This window comes from Xiphophorus couchianus, chromosome 12 (genome assembly GCF_001444195.1).
Source record: "Xiphophorus couchianus chromosome 12, X_couchianus-1.0, whole genome shotgun sequence".
In the NCBI taxonomy this organism is placed as follows: Eukaryota; Metazoa; Chordata; class Actinopteri; order Cyprinodontiformes; family Poeciliidae; genus Xiphophorus; species Xiphophorus couchianus.
Window position 1 is genome coordinate 31,366,917 of NC_040239.1, and position 23,765 is coordinate 31,390,681.

General features: G+C 40.2%; 1 protein-coding gene across 1 annotated transcript in view; it reads right to left on the reverse strand.

Annotated features, from left to right (window-relative positions):
* Window positions 1-19,827: 19,827 nt before the first annotated feature.
* olfml2a (olfactomedin-like 2A) overlaps window positions 19,828-23,765 on the reverse strand; it is a 30,133-nt gene continuing 26,195 nt past the window's right edge. The window contains exon 8 of the mRNA XM_028033548.1: window positions 19,828-23,127. Coding sequence (XP_027889349.1) covers window positions 22,523-23,127 — 605 coding nt within the window. The 3' untranslated portion in view covers window positions 19,828-22,522. The remainder of the gene's footprint in view (window positions 23,128-23,765) is intronic.

Consider the following 23,765-nt stretch of genomic DNA (forward strand, 5'->3'; position numbering starts at 1 on the left):
CCACTACAGTGATCCCGAACATAAAAAGAACATTTATTTATTCTGACAGCTGGGGTTATGGTGTTGGGACAGATGCTGGCTGGTTTTAACCAAACATTGCGCCAGAAACTGTGAGCCAGTTTATTAGATTGAGGAAGGAGCTGGATTCTCAGACAGCTGTTCTGAAGGAACTTCCCCCACAGGATGAAATAAGGAACATGATTTTCTCTAGTGCTCTTGTCGGTGTTCATGACTGCAGTCAGAGCAAGTTTATTCCCTTATCACAACTACAGCCTTTTATTTAGTATTGAGATCAACTTGAAGCAAGTACGCAGGACCTGCTTCAGGTTCTTTCCAAACGGCATTTTGAACATACAGTAGGTGAAAAACATGAGTAGTAGTTGAGGTCATGCTCAGTTTATGATTTTGTTAATGTGTGACATTAGTTACTTTATCCCGTTCCCTGCTGACCCAGTCTGCCGGGTCAAACCTGTAACCATCCCTGAGTTGATAACTCCAATAACAGGGGTTATTCTTACTGCATATCTGACCACAAAATGGATCAAATCTAACTTCCCACATTTAATGCTTTTGTTTCTGTGAAATGATCCAAACTTGACCTAATATTTTAAAACCAACTTCTTCCTGGATCACTTGAATTTTGTCCCTTTATGGTAGTTTAGATCAGTCAGGGCTCGGCTCTGTGTGCAGTAATGTGCAGTGAGCTGCTTTGCTGCAGTCTCATGAACTTCTGCACCTTACTTTGTTTCTTTCCTCGACAAAATAAATGACTTATTTAGACTGGAATAAACACAACTTTACATTTGGTCTTGTCTGTCCTGTATGTACTGTAGGCTTATTAAGCCACAGAAATCTGAGCCGGACCCGACCCGACCCGACCCGACCCGACCCGATGCGATCATCAAGCAAATAATTCTGGGTGTTTGCTTCAGGCTTGGTCCATATAGATCTAAGCTCTACTTTATAGCAACATTCCAGACAAAAACACGACTTAGTTCAAATGCTGCCATTTAGAGTCGTCCCACAAGCACAATGAACTGACACTGACACATGGCTGTGTATGTTCACTTTGGTAATGTTGTGTGAATTAAACATTGTGGTTTTATGGCGAGTATATTTAGACCGATGTTTTGGTATAGCTTTGGAAGTGACTCAATAAGGATGTTTATGTTTATAAAGGGAGCCACTAAGCCTTGGAGACATTAATAGAGAGCATGTGTGAGCTTCACACAGGAGGGGGGTGAGGTGGGGGGGGGGCAGCGCTTCACATGATCTTTCACCACCTCTGCCAAAAACAGAGCGATGTGCTATCAACCAGCTCATGTAGGGCTGAGCGTTGAGCAGGGCCGCGGTGACACGTTTATCTGTTGCTCTAAGAGGAGACTAATTACTCCTGTGGGAGAAATCGTGTTGCAAAAACAATAAACATTGTCTCTCACAGGCCCTGGCTGGCAGCCTCCTCCTCTCATTACAACCTCTCCTCTCTTTATTTGCCTTGTAAATTTCCTCATCACTAAATAATGCATATAAGTCACAACCAAATCCCCTTGTAGTCAATGCCATTCTTGTGAAAGCAGCGTGTCATATTGATAAAATACATTTTCATCTTTGCTTACATGAAGTTGCTTTTCTTTTTTTTCCATTGTTTCTCTCCGAAGAGTTTTTGCGGCTCTAGTGGCTCGTATTTTTTTGTACAGTAGGCTGACAGGAAGGAGGGTGAGGAAAGAGGGGAAGACATGCGGTAAAGGTCGTCGGGACCGGGAGTTGAACCCGCGACGTCCGCGTCGAGGACTAAGGCCTCCAAACGTGGGGCGTGCTAACCTGCTGCGCCACCACAGCATGCCCCACTTTTCTGTTGAGCTCGAGAAAGAAATGAAATCTGGTCTGTAGAAAAGCGTCTGTTGGTTTTGGGTGATTTGAAGAATTAAGTTACAGACAGGTCCTTAGTGCTACATTCTGCTGTATCTGTGATGAGTAGTGTTCGGGGGAGAGGAATTGTTTTGTGCTTCCTCTAAATGCTGACCAGTTCTACATCATCAACTTCAGTCCTGCTCAGAAAGCAGAAATATTCACCTGCACTGGCTCCTCCTCTCTGTCCTGTAGCATGTTGAAGAAACAGGACTGTTAAAAAAACAAAAAAAACAAAACTGAACAACAATAGTTTGTACTATTTGTCATCATTGTCATAATTTTCCTATCATAATAACAATTTGGGTTTATCATGACAACAATACATTCCAATTTTGTCATGTTCGGTGTGTTTGGAGCAGGACCAAAATGCAGACAGGAGACATGAGACGTGTTCTAATAAAGAAAAGGAAGGACTAACAAAAACCAGGCAACAGGAACATGAAACGGAACCAAGAGTTGCAGAATCGAATGAGTCCGAGAGGCAGATACACAGAGGACAGACTGTAGCTGACAAAGGAACGAGTGAGGCTGGACGAGGTAAAGGACCAGCAGTTGGAAAGAGGAGCAAACAGCAAAAACAAAGAGGGAACTACATATAACCAAATCTAACAGAAATGAATCCAACATCTATAAGAAGAAACTAAGCTAACAATAGAAAGTTAGAATGAGAAGTTAACACTAAGTGCAAAGGAAATCCCAAACTGAAAGAATAAACAAGGCTGGGGAAATAATAGTCAAAATAAGAAATCTAGTCAAAGAAACAACAAAAGCAGAACTCCACTACTGGAAAAGATATAACAAATTAAAGATGTATTAAAACCCCTAAAACTGGCATAAATATAATAAAGTGAAATAAAACAGACCGTCCTCCAAACTTTTTCAGGTAAGAAGAGGTTATGACTTGCTGAGAAAAAGAGATGAGTTGCAGGGAGAAAACAGGGTTTAGACTATTGCTGTCAATTTATTAAACATTAAATCAGATTAATCACAGTAGTGCTGTGGTCGCTATGCCTGACCTGAAATATAAATATGCACACAGTTGTGGTTCTCGCAGGATCAAGAAAGTTAAAAATGTTCAGTTTGTGTCGCTGTCTGCTGCCGCGGAAAACTTTCACCTTCCTCTGTGGTTCCTGGCTCACTGTGTGTTGAGGCGATAACTCGCTGCTGTGAACTAGGTAACACTCTGCTGGAGAGGCTTTTAGGTCAAATCAGGTCATTCAATTAATCTGTATCATGAGATGTTAACGAGTTAACATTTTCAGATTAATCACCTGTTAAGAGCCCAGGTAGACATTTCAGGATTATTCTCACTCACAACCCAAAATATTTTTCTCTGTATTATTTGGCTGCATATAACTTATTTCTCACACATCACTGTGTGATTTTGCATTTAAAGAAACATTTTTCAGATATTGGAAACATTAGTTTCTACAACATATGAAGGTAGCTAAAGGTTATACTAATCTAAGCATAATTGCTCCGTATTTCTTTAATGTCATTGTTTATGTCACTAGTGTTTGTTTTGTATAAATAGATAATATGGTTACATCAATTCATGTGTTTTTGTATTTATGTGAATTAAAAAGACCATTTACTGACCCCCCCCCTCCCCCCGCTTCTGGTGGGATTCCCTGAGTGACCGTCTCTCTCTCTCTCGTCTGTAAGAAAAGGCCAAATCCTAAATGTGGACTCCCCGAAACTTTCCCTTTTCCAAGGGAATCTTTTCCTGGCGAATAGAATCCCAATACAGGCCGATGGCAGAGAGTGTGGAATGTTTCCCTCACACTGCCACACTTGTCCAATTTATCTTCATGTTGTCTCCTCTGCAGCATAATGCAGGGGGCTTTCCTGCTCTGAATCCTGACGTCAGTGAGTTGTTTGTGGGTGGAGGCCAGCGGAGCTTCAGTGGGTCACTACTTCCACCCTTCCCTTTTGGCTGCACACACCGATGAGACCTTCAACTGCAGATCTGGTTGTGTAACTTTAGTGGGAAGAAGAAGTATTTCACTGTTACACCCTTTCAACTATGACAGGCTTTTGAGAGCCAAGCAGCTCTCCAAAACCGTGTTGGAGAGCCGCTTGACCTGGAGCAGTGTGTGTTAGTGTGATCATGATGGTTAAACATAGTGAAACCTACAGGCAGCAGTAGAAACACGTTAAAGATTAATAGAGACAAGATGTAAACAGAAATCATTTTATTATTAAAAATGCCACTGCCATTTTTTCCCCAAAATGTAAGTATGCTCTGAAGCCACCATTTATGTAACATTAAAAGTTTATTAGCCAGGGTGAGACAATTAACTCCAGTATAATTAATCAGTTTAAATTACAACTGTATAGGAAAGACACATATGTTTACATATTCAGCATCTGGAATCAGTTCAAAGTGTTTTGAAGGTGAAAATTTATCAAAGGTTGAGTAAAAACCTATTTTGTGAAAGAGATCTTTCTTCTACTTTATTTTGTCTCAAACCTTGTTGAAAAACTTAATCTTAAATTGTATTGTATTAATCAAAAGCACAAGCAATGCAGAAACATAGTATTAAATCCCCCTCTCTCCTTTTACATGAACCGTTAAATAGCAGCCAAATGCTGCTATTTAAATGCACTGATTAATTATGGTCAGTAAGAAACTAGTCCATTGAAAATAAAAATCTACTTGCTTCACTTGCTCTGCAGCATTCAGACCATCATAACAGCAATTACCTGACAGAAGAAACTGCTCTGCCAATAACCTGAGAAGAGCTATAAGACAACTCTTTCAGAGTCCCTCATTTAACAGTGAGAAAAATTGTCTACGGTGGAAAACAACAGAACTTGTTGCTCCAGGAAGTTTCATCTCAGTTAGCATGCATGTAGAGTTCAGTGTTTGGTTAAAAGGAGGATGAAACAGAACCAACAGCCTTTACGCTACAAACACACTAGGGAGGGTCTGGACTTGTTCTGCAGCTAGCGAACCACAGACTGTTCTTACATTTAGAGATAAGCTACATCTGCTTAACCCTGGTCTGGGGCTGGACCGTGTTGTAGCTGTTGCCAGGCAACAGGCAGTGTATATCTGGAAAAGGTCATGAGGTCATCACAGGACCAACATAGATATAAAGAAGATAACCAACCAACCAACCAGGCTTACATTCTCACCCAGCGTCAGGTTAGAGAGATCGCTAAGCTAACGTTAGCTGCGTTTCCATTGACCATATAATTGTGCAACATGACATTTCAAACATAAATTTGTTCTTCAATAAAAATGAGGAGGAGGATGATGACACAGAATGTTTTATAACGAATTATCATGTGAAGAAACTTATTCATACAGATTTTCCTTTTTAATGAACCCCGCAATTATGAAACTGTGTTTTTCGACTTTTATTTATTTATTTATTTTTAATAAAGGCAGTTTTGAAGTCTTGGCAGAGTGAGAGGCAGCTGGAGGGCCTGCATGAAGAAAGACCAGCATGCAGAAAGTCCATCAGATTTATCACTCAGTCTGGATTTTCTCTCCACATGATCACAAAAACAACAAAGCAACATTTATTTTCATCTCTCATACTCCACTTTTTAAGCGTGATACATTCTAAACAGCAAACATGGCAGGGCACTTCCTGTGATGTCAGCTTACGTTTGGCTGATTGTGACTTTCATCATGATCAACGTGATCATGATTCAAATGTTTCTTGATCAAGCAGAACACATCCAGAAGATGAGAACTGATGTGAAGGGGTGTGTGTGTGCGTGGGTGTGTGTGTGTGAGGCAACCCTGTTAACCACAGCGCTGCCATTCAGCTCCCATTTGGTCGAGTTTTAGTAATTTAAATATTAATGGTAACTGGTGGAATTGGTTCCTGATGACATGGAACATTGTTATGTCCAGGCCTGTAGGAACTGAATATGATGTAATGGTTTCTAACTTAGGGCTGAATACCAAACGGTCCAGATTCTGGGGAAGCAACAGCAAACTATCGATTCATCTAGAAGGGATGTGTCGAAAACCTGCGCTCATGCTGACGGACGTTTTGTGAAATTGAGATTATTCAACTTGTCTGTATGTTTCTTAAATTTGTTAGAGATGTTTTTCCCGGTGGAGATTGACAGTCCTCCGGGGAGCAGCGTTCAAGCGAGGATTTCCACATTCTCTTGGCTGTTTGACTGTTTGAGTTTTTCATGAGGATTCTGATGTGCTCTGATGCCAGAACGAAGTGTTTTTGTACGGTGCCTTTCAAGGGGGAAATGATTTTGCACATGAATCTTGAATCCTGAGAAAATATCCTTTTTGCAGAATCAGAATTTACTTTAGAGTCTTGATTTGTTTCTCATGTTGAGGTCAGCTCTGCGGGGAGAGCCGGGGTCAGACTTCCTGACAATAAGCCAAGTGACATACGGTGATCCCAACAAATGACTTGGTGTTTGTGTGTGAAACTTCACTGGGATCCAGAGTAAACTGCAGAGAAATTTTGCTGGCAACTATCTGTATTTTCAAACACGGAACAAATGATGTAAGGGTGTATGTAGAGATGTCAAACTTCCACCTCTGCTCATCGTGTTTCTGCTCATTGTTTTGTGTTCCTGAGCTGCAGCAGTTTCATTGATGCAGCAGCAGGTAGTAGTTTACTGAACCCACTGTGTACGTCCCACTAACCTGGCCCACTCTGAACCTTCCAGTGTCTGCTGGAGCTGTTCCCATGGTGATGGATGCTGCCAGTGCCAGTCATGGTAATGAAACACAACCGGCCCCACCAGCTCAACATGAAGGGATGGACCATTTACATTCTGATGAAATGTTAAAGAGGTGATTGTCCCACATGTGGAGAGAAACCGGGTGTGCCTGGACTAGACTCATTCTAACAGTAAACAGTCATAAATGTGGAAGGAAGCTGATGAGAAGAGCCTGATTGGCTCCTTTTAGATCATTTCCAGTGAAACTGGATATTTAATTCAAATCACCTGGCTGTTTTTCATCATCTCACTGACTTGTGTTTCGAGTCATTAATATAGAAATTGAGGTTTATGTGAGGAAGACCAACGTTTAACTCGTCACGGTTAAGCACATGCAGTTTGGTGTTCCTTGTAAATTTCAGCACCAATTAAATGACTGATTTGTCCCTGTTATAGTTAGGTCAGTGACGGCACCACAGCAACGATGAAACAAAGCTTCACCATTAAAGCTTTGTTTCAACGATGTTTCTGGGTTTGTATTGAACCCAGAAACATGGAGCCTTTGTATTAAAAAAGGCTCCAAATGCTCCTTACTGTCAATGTGACCCGAATTTTACTTTAATGTAGTTCAACTGATGAGGTTTTATTGTGGCACATTCAATATTATTTTAAATTTGGAATGTACTGTATTCTTACATCCAGCTGATAATATATTTGAAATGTATTTCAGAAAGATGCAGCCTATTTAAAATATACTTAAGTAGATTATTTTTCATCTGGGTATTGATGTCATAACTTATAGTTCTGGTTCAACACTGTTTTTTTTCTGCCATTCTTCCATAAAAGGCCACATTTAATGTCTCTCTCTCAATTTATCTATGAGAAGTTGTGGCTCCTCCAGATTTACCATATAACTTCTACTGTTCGAGGTTGATGGATTGAACAGAGCCTTTTCTGTTCCTCCACTCCCGCCTCCCTGACCCGTCTGTTCCTTGGTCTTCATCGGACTGGTTGCTCACCAACTGTGTGTAGATGAAACAAACTCTTCTGCTCACTCTGATCACTCAAAGCACCTTTATACGATAGCAGAAACTTCACTCATCCATGCAAACCCAACCATTCCCTTCATTATTGGGAAGGTTTAGTGCCTTGCCCATGGACGTGTCCACATGCGGTCAGGGGAACCTGGAATAGAACTCATGACCTTCTAATTGACAACTCCTCTTCCCACTGAGCTGCAGCTGCACCACAAAGACCTTGAAGGCATTTTCCCGTCACAGTGCAGCTGTCTTCATGGCTGCAACTCAAACACACACAGGTGGACTTTGTTTACTATTTGGCCGACTTATTCTCAGCACCTTAAATGACGTCCAGTGCAGCCAACCTTATTCATCAATCTTCCGTATTGTTCTTTCTGGTACACGTCTTCTCAAACACTTTCCTTCCACAGGAGAGTAACGGTGGTCCTGCTTGATATGCGGCCATACAGACACAAAGATAAGTTCATTGGTTCCTATTCTCTTTTTTTCCAGAGACGATCAATTATATTTTGGATTCTGACTTCTGCTTTGCTCACTGCCATGTGCTTGTTCTGATCTCCTGAGCAGCTTTTTGTGTAAGCTGATGGAGGAGGGCTTTGGAGCCTTCAGGAACTCTGGGATCTTTACACAAAAAAATTACTTCTTTTTTTTTCAACCAAATGCTTCTTCTCTTACATCAACCCATCAGGTTTTATTTTCTCTGGTTTTCATTGTCCCATATGTGCTTGTAGTGTTTCATATGCATTCTTCACTCATTTGATTAACCACAATATGATTTCAAGCATAAAGCGTATCTTACCATGCAACATTATGCCAGAACAGCATTATGAATGTCATTCTTGAAGGCATGACTCACTATGGCCGTATAAACCTCGTCTCATCGTGCCAACATTGTTATGGTTTGCTGAGCTGTTCCTTCTCAGTGTCCCACCCTCAGCGCTGCCTGGGAATTCCCTGTGTGGGAAAGGCAGCGTGAGGTGTTGGATGTCTGACACGTCCCCATGGAGCTGGAGGCATTAAGGGCTTTAAAGATGTGAGCCTCTTCACATCCACTAGCGAAACTGATCTGCAGACATTGATGCATGTCTCTGTGATTTAGCCAGAAAGGCATGTTGTTAAAGGAAAGTCTTTTGTTTTAATATTGGTCATTGTCAGATCTTCAAGTATCAGCAAGTTGGTTGATTAGGAGAAGGTTCAAACAGTAACAGACATGTTCCAGATAAACCTGGGGTCAAACCGGGCGTGGACCTCCATCTCTGGACATGGAGTCCACAGACAGAGCAACACAGTCACACTGCAGTCACCTTGATGCAGACTCCTTGACACTGGGCCGGGACTCACAGTCTTGCTGCACCCCAGTGCAGGCCCCAGCTGCCAACAACCACTGGTTAAAGAAGGATGTAATGAAGAACATGACGGACTACACTGACCATCGTCTTCATCGGATACGATACAGCAGAGTGTTTTCCATCAGAGGCTTCTTCAGATTCACTGTAATACTGACTGCTACAGGGCAGAGGAGGACACAACATCTCTGATTAAAATTGGATACGAGTTATGAAAATATTTGATTTCTTCTGAAATTAATCAAGACTTTTAATCTGAATTGAAGTCATGCATCACAGAATATATGGTACAACTGATCTGAGTTTGTCTTGGGAATATAAGTAAAATATTTAGTCCATCTAAATGAGAGCGGTTGCAGCTGATGGTCTCCACTGACCTTGACCTTTTAATGACTCACATTTTCTCGTTGCTCCATTAGACTTTTGATGGACTCAATAAATTTTTTGTTCCCAAAATAATTAAATAAAAAACAAAACATGTTTCCAGGTGAAAGTACTGCAAGTGTTGTATGCTACAAGGTAAAATGCTAATACTAAAAAAATCAAATGAAGCTGGTAAAATAAAATGTCTTCTGTAATCTACTTTGATCTAGCAATAGATTTAAGCCCTCTTTGATAAAATCCCACAGCTTTGTTGCCTTAGCAACAAGATTACGTCATGTCCTTATCTTTATTAGTGATCCAGAAGTTGCTTCCAAACTTTCCTGTTGGCTCAATACAATGTGAGTGTTTATATCTGGAGAAATATGTGTCATGTCCCTTTAGTTTGCAGACAGCAGCTGTCTGTGCCGACGCTGAACGATCCCAGCATCACTACAATGCTCACATTCTTTATTAACCTAGATTTTAGCTGTAACCAAGCCAGCATGCCTCATGGCTGGGGGGAAGTAGGAGACTCGCTTTGTAGCTGAATGTCAAGTATGTCTGGATTTTAGAATTAAAAAGAGAAAGAAAAAAGAAAAGTTTGATCAAAGTCAGAGAGTAATGGATTTCTGCTTCTACAAATTCAGACTAAATACACAAGGAGTCCAGTTGTCCTGTGGTGGAGTGGAGGAGATAGGTCTTTTGTGCACTTCAACACAATTCATCAAAGTTTTAAATATGCATACAGCATATTTAAAATCAACACGTAGAACTGTTTATATTTATGGTGCAATACAAAAAAAAGCCACCTATGAATTTTTTTCAGTTTCAGTTTTTTTTTTTTTTTGTTTGTTTTTTGGCCAAACTGAAAACTTTCATCTAACTTAAATAAATTCAAAATGCAGTTTTCAAATGTCAATTTTATTTGTGAAAAGAAAAGAAAAAATGATCTGAACCAACTTTAAATCTGTCTTTAAGTGTTTGGAAGAACTGAAACAGTCTTTATATGACAGTGTATGAATATTGGTCAAATCTTCTGGATGGGATTGTTTTAATTCTGCCACAGTGGGGGGTTTTAAAGCATGAATGATCTGTTCATGCAAGGTTAAAGTGCAGAACCTCAATTGGGTTTAAGTCCAGACTTTGATTAGGCCACTCCAAAGCCTTCAGGCTCATCATGCTAAAGTCAGATTCAGCAGTTTACTTGCTGGTCTATTTTGGTTCATTGTATTCATGCTTAACCCAAGAGTTCTTAAGGTCACAAACAAACTAAAACTATTTCCTGACTCAGCAGTCCACAGAATATTTTCCTGACAGTCTTGGAGACCATCAGAATGTTTTTAGGGTAATGTACCAAGGAAGAACCAGCTGAACACCTTCCTGTTCTTTTTTTTGCCTGGAGTAGTTTCTGCCTTAGAACTTTTTGCTCTTTCTTGCAGCTTCTTCTTTGACCTTTTGGGTAAGTCACTGATGCACTCATGGAGTCATTTTGGTGGTCGACCCACTCCAGGGTCAGCACTGTTCCAAGCTTTCTCCATGTGTGGATCATGTCCCCCAGTGTTGTTCACTGGACACCCCCTTTCCAGACTGGTGGTCTGTCCAGACTGTCAGTGACTCTGTTTCACATCTGTCTTACATTTTCTTTAGACTGGTGCAGGATGATGTGTGTTTGGAAATCTCTTACCCTACTTCATGCTGTCAGACAGGTTCAACTGTATCAATTCAGAAACAGAAACTCTGTCAAATCTCTGAGTCCAGCTACAGACATTGAACTCAGCTTTCAAAATAAAATTTGTCTAACAAGAATAAACAGTGGTTTAACAAGCTGATATTTGAATAGGTTTTTTTCTTTTCATTTTACTGAATCAATTATTGTGTTTAGTCTAAATCTATTTGATCAGTTATCAAAAAAATAGGAGAAATCTGTGTAGATTTGATGCTTCATTGTACTCAGATTATTCAAAGACAGATTTGAATGCAGCAAAGTTAAAAAATACAAAACTTTGCTGCCCTTGGGACAGTTTAGGGAACTCCTCAGGGTTTCACCCACCTCTGACCTGCTGATTGCTGGGATCGGCTCCAGGAGGATTAAACAGCATTTAGTTTTACAGCAAAATAATAAAACATTTAGCAAAAAGCGCTCATGTGTTCTTATTGTTGCTAAAAACAAATGGTAAATGGACTGAACTTATATAGCGCTTTTCCAGTCATTTTGACCACTCAAAGCGCTTTACACTAGAGTCACATTCACCCACACATTTATACACCAAGATCGGTAGGCAATTTGGGGTTAAGTGCCTTGCCCAGAGGCACATCGACATGTGGCAGGAGGAAGCTGGAATTGAACCTACAACCTTCCGATCGCAAGATGACTACTCTACCATAGAGCCACAGTCGCCCCAACAACAACAACAACAACAACAACAACAACAACAAAACATGTTTAGCTTGCATAGCAACTTTTAAGTGCAGTGAGATACAAAGCCTCTCAGAAGTATTCAGACACTGAACTTTCCAAACATTGTTTTTTTTTAAGTTCATTAATCTTGAATTCTGAGTTTTAACTTAATGCTGCAATTTAAACCAAAAAATAATTTCACAATATAGAAGAAAAAAACTTCCCTCATCTAGTTAGAGAGCCACATTTCTCTGTTATTTTCACTCACAATATCAAGTTAAAATAACTACTTATTTTACTTTAGAATGAATTAAATTCTTCTTTCAAATTTCATGAACAAAATTTCTGATCTAAGGAATTTTATTAAACATCACAATGAATTCTGCTCCGAAACATTTAGTGTGAACAGAACATTATCCTCAAGCTTTGCAAACTGACAGTTGCATTAAAATAAACATTTGCCTTAATAACGCACAAGAGTCAGATCAATGTAACACACTTCCGTCTCGCTCACATTGCATTACAGGATACAAAAACATGCTGCTAAGCACTCGGAAATAGTTCCCACTTCTGACTTTTTCAGCCTTAATTTTTTTAGTGCTAACTTAAAAATTCTAATTCATTCAATTCTTGGAGATTTGACAAAATTAATACGTTAACACAACTTACTGCTGCTAGTTTATCTTTCACAAACTCACACATTTAGGTTCAAAATCTAAAACTCCTTAATTTATTTGACTTAAAGAGTAGAAGATGGCTAGCACAACTAAATGCAGCTCAAATGTTTTACAGTTCAGTCCTATTTAGAAACAGCCACTCAGAACCAGGAGGTGTGCCTTAGTGCTGTTAATCATGCGCAACGCGGTGCTGCCCAGCCCTTTTCTCCCTCCCCCCCTTACTCTCTGCTATACTGAGGCTAGCAGGTCCTTTTGTGAACCCTCAGACTAGTTAGCATAGCCACTGATGATGGCACATAAGCGGTTATCTTGTAATGGTAAGTTGTTTTTCTGCCATTAGCACATTGAACAGTGAATACATGAGTTTGATTGACAGCGGTAGACCCCCCTCCTGGCTCTGATTGGTCTTTTTTGGTCAGAAGAGGTGCATTTGTTCAACAGGAGCTCTGGGAGGAGGTGGCGGAGACCGATCTTTTCACAGAACAACTTTAACAAATATGTAAAAATCATTTACTTTAATTAAAATGTACATACCTTTAAAAGGAAACAACCCCCACAACACTGCAGACAGGAAACGGATGGATAGTGGAGGGAACTGAGGAAAACTTGGTTCTGGCCCAGAATCAAGTTTTTCTCAGTTCCCTCCACTATCCCAGAACTTCTGGGATACATCCCCCCTCCTGCCCTCAACCCCTCACTGCACTGGAAGCGATGTCTGGCTCTGGGTGGGGCAGTGTGACTGATGGCTGACTGACTTTAAGGCTGTTCTGGCTCCATTAGTGCCAGTTGGGGCAGCTGTTGGACGGCACTGGCAGGCTGTCGTTTTCATTAAGCCAAATATTGAGTTAACCCCACATAACTTTGTTCCTGGCCAAAAATTCAGGATGGATGTGTGTCCTTTTGTCAGGAGTCCCTTGTCAAGGTCTTTAGGAAAAATGAGTCAACTTTTCTACAGTCTAATCTGCAGAGGAGTCCTTACTGGGAAGCAAAGTACGATTAGCTAAGCTAAACAAGATGTGTGATTTAAAAATAACATTTAAAAATCATGTTATGTAAAGATATGGCTTATATTTCAACACTAAGAAAAACAAACTCAACAGAAATGACTTGGACAGCAATCTTCAGTCAGACCATTTAAGCACAGGCATAAAGGATGCCTCTATTTTCATTCTAAGCAATTTCTTAAATATATTTGTTGCCCTGAAATAATTTTCAAGTTATTCCCACAGTGCTATCACAAATATTTGCCCTCCCTGAAATTTTTTCTCTGTTTTTGCTTGCTTTATGTTTGAGAGTTTCACATCATCAAACCAATTTTAAAATCAAACAAATTGATCCCGAGTTTTAGGCGCGTTCTCTCTAAGGAAACCCAGCGTTGACCTGCAGCGTTCACTTCTCCTACATCGGCAAGCATCGACATAGCGACAGCAGAGAATTACTTGGATTGTGTTGACTTTACAGCAATCCCTCATACCGAGCAGGCATGTAGCAACAGTGGAGGGGAAAAACTCATCTTTAACAGGAAGAAACCTCCAGCAGAACCAGAACCTGGTTCAGTACAAGCGGCCATCTGCCACGACCGCCTGGAGGTTTGAGAAGCCAGAGCAGAGACATAAAAAAAGAAGAGCTGACGTAGGAGTTCCTTCTGTGTTAGTGAAAAGTAAAAAGTTACTAGCAGGAGAAAAAGAATGCTTATTTAATTGGCAGCATCATCTCAGCTGGTGCCCTCCTCCAGGAAGCACCTGGCTCTCTGTGAAAGCATATCTGTCATGAAACGGTGCGGTGTGAAGTGGTGAGGCAGATGCAGCGGACCCAGGTATGAAGAATTATGACGTTTTAATGAAAATAACTTAGTCAAACAACGAGCAGCAGTCACATACACTGAACACGAAGAGACTAACATTGACGACGACAACTAGACTCGACATTGACGAGGACCCGACGAGGAACAAGGAACACCGGTGGAGTTAAATACACGGGAGGGTAATCACAGAGACGAGACACACCTGGGAACAATCAAGGGGAGGACAGGACAACGAAGAGACTTAACGACACAGAAAACTCTAAATAAACAAGGAAAAACACAGATCATGACAATATCAGCCCCTGTTGTTAAATTGTAACTTGTCAGTTTACAATTCCTTCAGTCCAAGGACATTTGGGCTACGCAGCTGGACAATGGTCCAAAGCACTTCTTCAACCGGGTATTTGAAAATAACCTCACTTTTCATTTTTATACAAAGGCAGCATCCTCAAGAACATTTTAAAAACATGGTTGGAAAAAAGTGATGGAATTATTTATATAAAAATGTTCACAGAAATAGTGACATATTTAGTGATTCAGTACTAAGAGCAAATGTGCTTACAGAAGTGCAGCTGCTTCTGTTACCATGTAGTTACCATCAGCTGGATGCCTCTGTAAGGACAGTGTTTACTGTGAGGGGCTTTCACATGAGATATTTGTGCTAGTAGATTATTTTTCACTGGATTGCCAACAATGCGCCCACAAACCAGAGAGCAGAGAGACTGTCCAGTAATTTGACAAATATAAATCAACAGGGTTGATATGGGTTTGTCTGTGAGATGCTGCTGTCAGGTTTTCAAAGATAACATTAAAATCAGGAAATGTCTGGTTACACAGTGTGGCTGACTTAATGAAATTCAAACTGTCAGCTATATTAACAGAACACAGTTCATTTCTGCAACATTCAGTGTGTTTTATGTGTGCAGCATCCATATTGAATTGGAAGAGGCTGTAATGTATTTTTCCAGGCATATAGTGCCATTTTATAGTACAATCAAATAACAAGGTTACCTTCAGTTGTTATAAAAAGCTATATCTATATATGAGACAACTTAAAAGAAATTAGACTTTGCATCACAACCTGGTGCTTTGGAATTATCTTTGTCTTTAAGAAGCTCCTGCTCTTTTAAACACTTCGGTACTTCTCCATGTCTTTTGATGCACTGGATTGAGAAGTAGTTCATATGATGAGGTAAGTAGGTGTGCAGTTCCACCAGGCTTTTGCTAATTGCTGCTGCCGCTAGTCTGGAGGAGCTATGTGGGGGATGTGTGGGGTTGGGGTGTTCAATGGGGGTGGAAACGCAACTGAAGACTGAAGCTCCAAGGCAGAGCTTCGGGTAAGTATGAGGTGCAATCTATGAACAGGCGTTCCTAAAACATGCATAAATGGATCAAAGCAACACTGCAGGTATTTGTTTGATGAGGGAATAACATTATAACACGGTATAAAGCTGACAAAAGTCAATTTTACATCAAATTTTCCTTGAAGGTTGTTGCTGGTGCTGAAATCTGACTTTCCACCTCGGGACTACAAAAATTATATAAAATGGAGTACACTGAAGTTTTGTTTTACTTGTGTTTTTCTCTAATTTACACAGTGACTGTGAGAGGACTGGAGGAAACTATTGGCTGTTTTCAGAGGTCAGTGTGTGGGATACGGGGAACACCCTGGACACATTACTAGTCCCTTCCAGGGTCAAACCAGGGACAGGACAAAAACAACCGTTGACATGCACACTCATGCTTGTGGGTAATGCAGAATCTCCAGTTGAGATGACGAGTTACTTGGTGTACAGGAGGAAAGAAACATGAAAAAGCCACACAGAAAGGCCCTGGCCCAGGACTATGCTGTGACATCACTGGACTAATCAGGCTGTGCAGTATTCACCACCAGCAAAGACCCAAAAACACTAAATTCATTCAGCATTTCATTAGTGAGGAGTTGGAGAGTTTGGTGCCTTTGTGTTAGTTTTAAAGCACTGTAATATGAAATGCTGCATGATGTAATTCCTGAGAGACTTGCTAATTTGCAATTTTTGACTTAAAACTTTCATATTTTAGAATTTGAATTTGATATGGTTGATTGAGATAAGTCACATCTTTTAGATTAGTTTCTAAAATGTAGCTTTAAGCTGCAGTATGTCGCTTTTATTAAAAAAACATGTTATTTACATATTTGTTAAAACTATCGCCATGTTATGGCGATAGTTTTAACAAGCAGTTTGTTATCAATTTGTGAAAAGATGGCTATCCTCCACCTCCTCTCTAAGCTTCTATTGCTGTCTGTAGAAATGCACCACTCCCAGTCAAAAACAACCAATCAGAGCCAGAAGGAGGGGCTTAGCGCTGTCAATCATTCTCATGTACTCACTTCTCAATGTAATTCACCTTTACAGGAAAACTGTTTATGCGCTGTCATCAGTGGCTATGCTAACTATCTTTAGCATTCACAACAGGTTGGGGAACAACAGTCAGGATGGAGAGACGCAGTATCATAGCAGAGAGGCATGCTGGGAGGAGGGAGCCCTGCACATGGACAAGACTGACAGCACTAAGCCCCGCCTCCTGGCTCTGATTGGTTGTTTCTTGTTAGCACTGAGAGAAGGCAGTGGCATTTTTTTTCACAGATTATTTGTCTCATAATATACTGTCACAACATAGCAACAGTTTCAACAAATATGTAATAAATATATGTTTTTATAAAAGTTCCATACTGCAGCTTTAAGCTCACCTCAACAGAAATCTGTTGGCAAAGGAAAGCTGGGACTGAATGTCATTTATGGCTGATTGAAGCTGTGAAGAACCCCGACCCGGGTCAGAACCATGTTCTGGCTGTGTAGCATGGTGAACTAATACAGATGCTTAGTTTGCTTTAATGCATGGATGAGTTGAATCATTTCAGATAAGGTCCAGATGCTGTACAGCTTGATTTGATCTTATTGTTGACAGATGTATTTCCTGTCCCCATTGTTAACACATGGGGATTTTAACCCAACTTTAATCTATTTGGGAAAAGCCTTGGCAAGCTATTTACCTGCTATCTTTTCATCTACAGTCTCCTCCCATCCATATTTGATATAGCTTGGCAATCGTCAAGTCGACCCGAGGCTCATGTGAAAAAATGATTTCATGTCCATAAATAATCTGTGTTGAGTTTTGTTTATGCCCTGCAGTCTGTTGGCTCAGCAACAAGGCAAAAACCTGTGGGTGGTTTTGGAAGATATTTATCTCCACCTCTGCTCCAAAATATTGATGTGAGGTCCTGACACGACCACTCCGCCTCGCTCCTCTCTGAAAGCCACCATTGTATCCCACACAATGGTCTTCTTCAGGGTCCTCTTTGGACACTTCCCTGGACTTTATGCAGGAAAGCCCCCTCTTAGAGAACAAGCTTCATTATTCAGTGTCTGCAGGTTTCTCTGGACAAGCCCAAACAAAAGCCCTTTTAATTGGAGTTTTATTGAGGATTAAACCTTCAGGCCTTATTTTACACATGAGATTTCACAAAGCTTAAGGGAGAGACAGAAGACTGACCCAGCAGACATTTACATGCACATTTAGAAAAAGGTTTGGTGTTCTTGTTCTGCCTAACAGCAACATTTTCCTGGCTGCCACAGGAAATAACCCTTAATTAAAGCCACACTGAAGCTTCAGTTTACAGTTTTCATTGTGTCCATTGATGTGAGTGAAACGTGTTCTGTCAGAATCAGGAAGACCAAAGCTCTCATAGAGGTAAAGAGCCGCCAGGCAGCCTTCCCTTCATGCCTTCAGATTATAAAATTGAGATTCAAAGCAGTATTTCAATTTCAACGTTTACCAGCAGAGTTGAAACCCACTGTTATCTTAATGGTCTTATTGTCTGAGGGAGAAAACTGGACTGGACTGCGTGTTCGAACAGACCAGCAACCAGAAGTATAGAAGAGACAGAAAGAAACAAAAACAAAAAATCATTTTTCAACACGCAAGCTAGTATTTATTAGAGGTGAGACGGTGTGCATTCCTCTGATATTGTATCGCCATGTTTGGTTTCCTGTTTTCAGTTTCTTATGCCTGGTATGTTGGGAGCAGTAATTGAAAGAAGGTGACAAATTTCACAAAACATCGCCGACAATTTCACAGGTTTGGAAAATGAGGGACTTATTATCCAAGCTATTGTTCTGCCTTTATAAAGGAAATGGGTATTTGGAAATATTTTTCTAGCGGAAGATGCTAGTTGCCTCATGCTCCACTTTAGAATATTTCATGCTCCATCAGAACATCAGAGTCTCCTTGCAGATCAGACCCAGGTTAGAACAAGCAGTGCTGGTTGCTGCTCTGCCCCGAGCCCTGATGCTGTCTGGTGGTGAACTGATCTTCAGTGCCAACCAGAACTTTGTTTTGCAATAAATAAATATTCATTTAAACAATCCAGACTAGTTGGTCCCTGAGGCTAAGGCTAAATGCTAGTTGGAGAAGGGCCACAACATCTTAACCCTCTATAATATGCAATATGCCTCAAATTATGCTATGCTAACAAGCCATAGCATTTGTGGCACACTATGTTGAGGTGAACCAGCTGTAGTGTAGCAGAGAGAAAGGAAGAGAATGTGAGCGGCATATACACAACGATGATTGACACTGCTTAGCCCCTCCCCCTGGCTCTGATTGGTTGTTTTTGACCGGGAGCGGTGCATTTCTGCAGATGGCAGTAGTAGCTCAGGGAAGAGGTGTAGATTGATATTTTCACAGATTATCTGTTTCATAACATTCTGTCATTACATGGTAGCAGTTTTAACAAATACGTGAAATTTTTTTTTTTGTTTGTTTTTCTTTAGAAAAGTTACATACTTTTAAGCAGATTCACTCTTAGATGTGACTGAGTGATCCAGATCCAGGAATGTCCCACGGAGACAAAGGCTTCACATCCCGGCTGCTGGGAGGACATGATGCATACAGTATGTGCTGCCGATGAACAGGAGGCCCTGCTGATGTGAACAGGGTCAAGGCTTTGTGCTGACCCCGGGCTTCTGGGGCCGAAGCGGCACAGGTCATGTGAATTGTCAGCACTCATCAACACAGTCAGTGAGAGTGTGATTGTTCCATCGCCACAACATGCCAACATTTCATGACAGAGTTCATGATTGGCCACACCGTCAGTGGTGCGCTCATCAGACCTTTAGCGGGGCCAAGACTGACATCATTACTGAACTGAACCGGCCCGTTACTGGTATTCAGAACAACACAGAGAAACAAGGCTTTTTTTTTTCTTCTTGGTGTCAAATGAGAAACCACATGTGTTAAAACACCACACCCACAATTCACCTCATGATTAATTTCTGTCTTCTTCCAGAGTTACATGACTTGGAGACTAAGTATTACATTTTGAAATCTATCCAAAATACATACGATAATGGCTGTATTATTATGACTCAGGCCATATTATGACTATGTTATGTATGTTTTGTATACCTGGACTAAGATTAAGCAACATTGTTACTTTTACTTTAAACCAAACAGAACCCCAGAAACCTCTGTTATCCGGAAATCGGAAAGTTTGACTAACTTGTCTTCCTCCCTTTGAAACAAGGAGGGTGAGGCTGTTATCCTGTGGCATTTATTGGTCACGGTGGATTTATGTACAGAGCTCACAACAGGATTTCAGAGTGAAAATTTTATTTCATGACACAAGCACATGCTCAACTTGTTTCAACACAATATTATGTTTCTGTTTCTATGTGTAGACTTAAACAAATGACTTTATTGATACTGACATGATTTCAGTAATAAGCTTTTTTAAAAAAACATTGTGGTTATGAATCATTGTTGCAGGAACAACAATGTTCCTGCAACAATGTTGTTGCAAGAACCCCCCCCAAAAAACATTCTAGATTTGTGTAAGCCTTACATCATGGGTGGTAAAACATGTAAATCTGAAACAAAATAACATGGCTACATTGCACTTTTGTTAGAACACGATGATCCCGGTTTGAAGTGCAAACATTCAAATGCTCATTTACAATATATACAGTGGCTATGAAAGGTTATTGGCATGGTAAAAACTGGATCTTTTTATGAAGAAACAATAACAGATTCATTACATCATCAAATCATATTGTGAACAAATATAAAAGTAAAGTGTACATTTTTTCATACAGTTTAATCAGCACACTCCTCGACATTTCTCTGGTGAAGAAACAGGATGCATGGATAATAATAAAGCAAATTCCTGAATAAATGTTTGGTCACAGGATGGGAAAATGATGACATGACTGATACTTAGGCCCTGGGAACCTTTCTCAGAAGCCTGTCTGCTAGAACAAGCTGAAGTAATATCACCAGCTGAGTTAAATGCCAAAAAGAGAAAACATTTTTCAAAAACTATTAAAACAAAAACACTCCAGAATGCATCTGAACAGCCATTGGAAAGTCTGATATCTTAGGTAAATGACAAACCCAACCTCTGATGAAAAATATGGAATCAGTACTCCTGGTGGTTGCTTGATGAGTTGTTTTACTGAGCATTATATTCCTAACGTTCAGAGATAGCTGCTTATTAATTCATAATTTCATTATCTGTTAGCATAACACTTTGGCGTGATCAACTCAGTTCCATTTATGGACTCCAGTTGTTTAAATTGATCCAGTTTCCTGGAGACACTTGAGTCAGTTTTGTTGCCAAAAAAGCGGTTGTGGCCTGAGAGGATGATTGTGTGATGGATTGAACACATGAAGAAGAAGAAGAAAAGTAAAAGGCAAATCAATACAGTTTTTGTTTAGTTCCCAACAGTCACTGTTAATACTCTTCTTCTGCTCCTGGTACCATTTGACCGATGGTTGTATGGCTGTTAAAATGCATGCAGTCAGAGATTCAGAGTAAAAAAATTGTTTAACTGAATCATCATATATTCCACAAATCACTGTCTGCCTACTCCAGACAGAATCCTCTAAGTCTGTGGTGTTTGAAGTGAGTCTGCCGCCACTAAGTGATTTCGCTAATTCTGCTTGTGGATCTACTACAGCAGCAGCGAGGATGAGCTCTGGGTTAATGGAGAGCTCAGACTCCTGATACGCACATTACTAACATTTCTTATTCCATCAATCCAAAGAAAGCTTAATAATGAAATCAAGATTTGTCAGAATAATAACGCAACTTTACACCAAGCAAAGAGCGTTCAAACTTCTCTTCAGGAAAGGCAGATCAGCTCAGTGACCTGTCCAGACATAGTCTGGATTTCAAACAAACTGAAAGTATATGGTGGAAACTGAAAAACAAGGTAAATGAAAAGGCTCTGCCTTTTTTGCTCATTTCCTCAACACCAAATGATTACATTTCTTTTCAATGCATAATGTGAAAAAAGATACACCAATGAGGCAACTTTGTTCTGTATATACAGTATATCTTGAGATGTTTGACAAAGATTGAACGTTCAGCTAGAATCAGAATCAACTTTTTTTCACCACGTTTGTGCACCCAAACAAAAACTTGGACTTCGGCTCCACTTTGCTCCTGGTGAAGACAGTAAAAGTGACCACAGAATGGTGGTAGCTGAACCTGTCGCAATAAGCAATTAATCAATCACTTTTATGAGGCAACATGAAATTGATTGCTTCTGATGATTAATATTTATTGAAGGGCAATTTTGTTTGGAAACTAAATAATCCAATTTATGAAAGGTTTTGAGTTTTTATTGTGGAGTTTATTTCCTTTTTTATTTATAGATTTTGGTTGTTGTGAGTTTTGTTTGTAAAGAACACAATTTCTTTGAGATTTTGCATTGAGTTCATCCTCAATAATGCAATGGTGAACTTGTATTATTATGCCATTATCATTATATAGTTGAAAATGGTTTCAAAACCATAATGTTATTGTTTATCTCAATAATTTCTGGGGCAATTTATCATCCAGAAAAAATTACTAGAGTGACAGGCATACTATTTACTAAATAGACCAGCTTTGGGTCATATCTGGGTTTTCCTTTTGTTTTTTTGTCTTGTTTTAGGGGTTTTTTTGACAACAAAATAGAAAAACTGATCAAATATATTCTAAGAAAGATATTTTCTGCCCCAGGTTGTATTCAGTAGTCAGCTGATTGGTAATATAGCAGGAAAATAATATTGTTTTCAGTTTGTTATTATAATTTATTGTCCAAACTGTGCAAAACAAATTTAAGGGTTGGAAAATTGTATAACAACATGCTTTAGAAGATAACAGGAAAGGCTGTAAAGCCTGACTGAGGCCCAAAAATAGATCTACGTCCAATGATAGGTTCTACATGAGTTCTTACAGATAAATACTGAGAATCCTCTAACTGGTTGCCATCCTGGCAAGCCTGGATACAAATTACCTGTGCTCATTCCTCAATGAAGTTCACCTGATATGTGACCTGATTGCCATTGTCCCATGCATACAGAAGCTTATCCTTTGGGTTGTAGTCGATCTGGGTGGTGAAGGAGTACTCGTTGGTGAATGGCAAACGTGGGATTGCCTCCGTGTTTGTGTGGGTGTCATAAGCATAGTTCACCTCAGCTTCTTTCTGGTTGTACACATCGACAGCGTACAGGACACCGCAGATGATGAAGCAGTTTCCATAAGAGTTCCGCTTGAGGCCTGTTCGGTAGGTCGTTTCCTTTTTCAGGGACAGGTCTCCGGGATCCAGTTTGCTAATCACAATCAACTCTTGCTGGTTGTAGTCATAGTCCAGAGATGGGTAGATTACCCACAGACCACTTTCGTCAACTGCAAAGTCAATATCCGAGTGTCCCCTCCACTTCCAGCGGTTGGTGTCCTCGTAGACGACATCGTGCAGCAGAGTCCACGCTGCCATATATCGCATCCTCAGATCATACTTAATGATGTTCTTAGTGAAGGCCCTGTTGTAGTAGAATGCTCCGTTATAAACCACATGGCCAGTCCCGATCCAGTTATAGGGCAGTTTGTAAAGATTACTCCAACGCCCTAGAACAAATGACAGGACAGGATTAGCTTTTGCTCCTTCATTACGACACTCAAGTCTCATTTGCCAATGAACACATTCTGCTTTAACATCGTATCATCACTGATGCAATCTGCCTGCGTGACAACCAATAATGTCAATGTTTATGTTATCCCATGACTGGGATACTGTGATCCAAGAAAAACCAGGCTGTGCTTTGGCCCTCAGAGAGAATATTTCTTTAATCTTTAGTCATCTTCCCAGCCCCAGGCATGCTCCCTCCCTTATCGTAATGCATCTCTTGAGACTGCATGGCCTGGGCTCAGCTATGAACACTTGATCCAAAAGTCTTATCTGCCAACAAAAACACACACTACCACAGTCAAACATCTGCACATGCCCACTTAGATAAAATAAAAAGACTGTCTTCAAACAGTATCTTCACAGATACTTTATTGAGTGTCTAACTCTAACTGTAGATTTAGCATCTGCAGCTACATCTTGAATTCTGATAGCTTATTGAGAAAAGAGGCCTCTCCCTCTGGTTCTGCTTCTGGACATAAATGGTCTCTACAGGTAAAGGCACTGATGTGTCCCAACAAGTTAACACATTTGTGTTTAATTTAGATAAAAGACAGAAGACAGAGATATTGATAGAGTT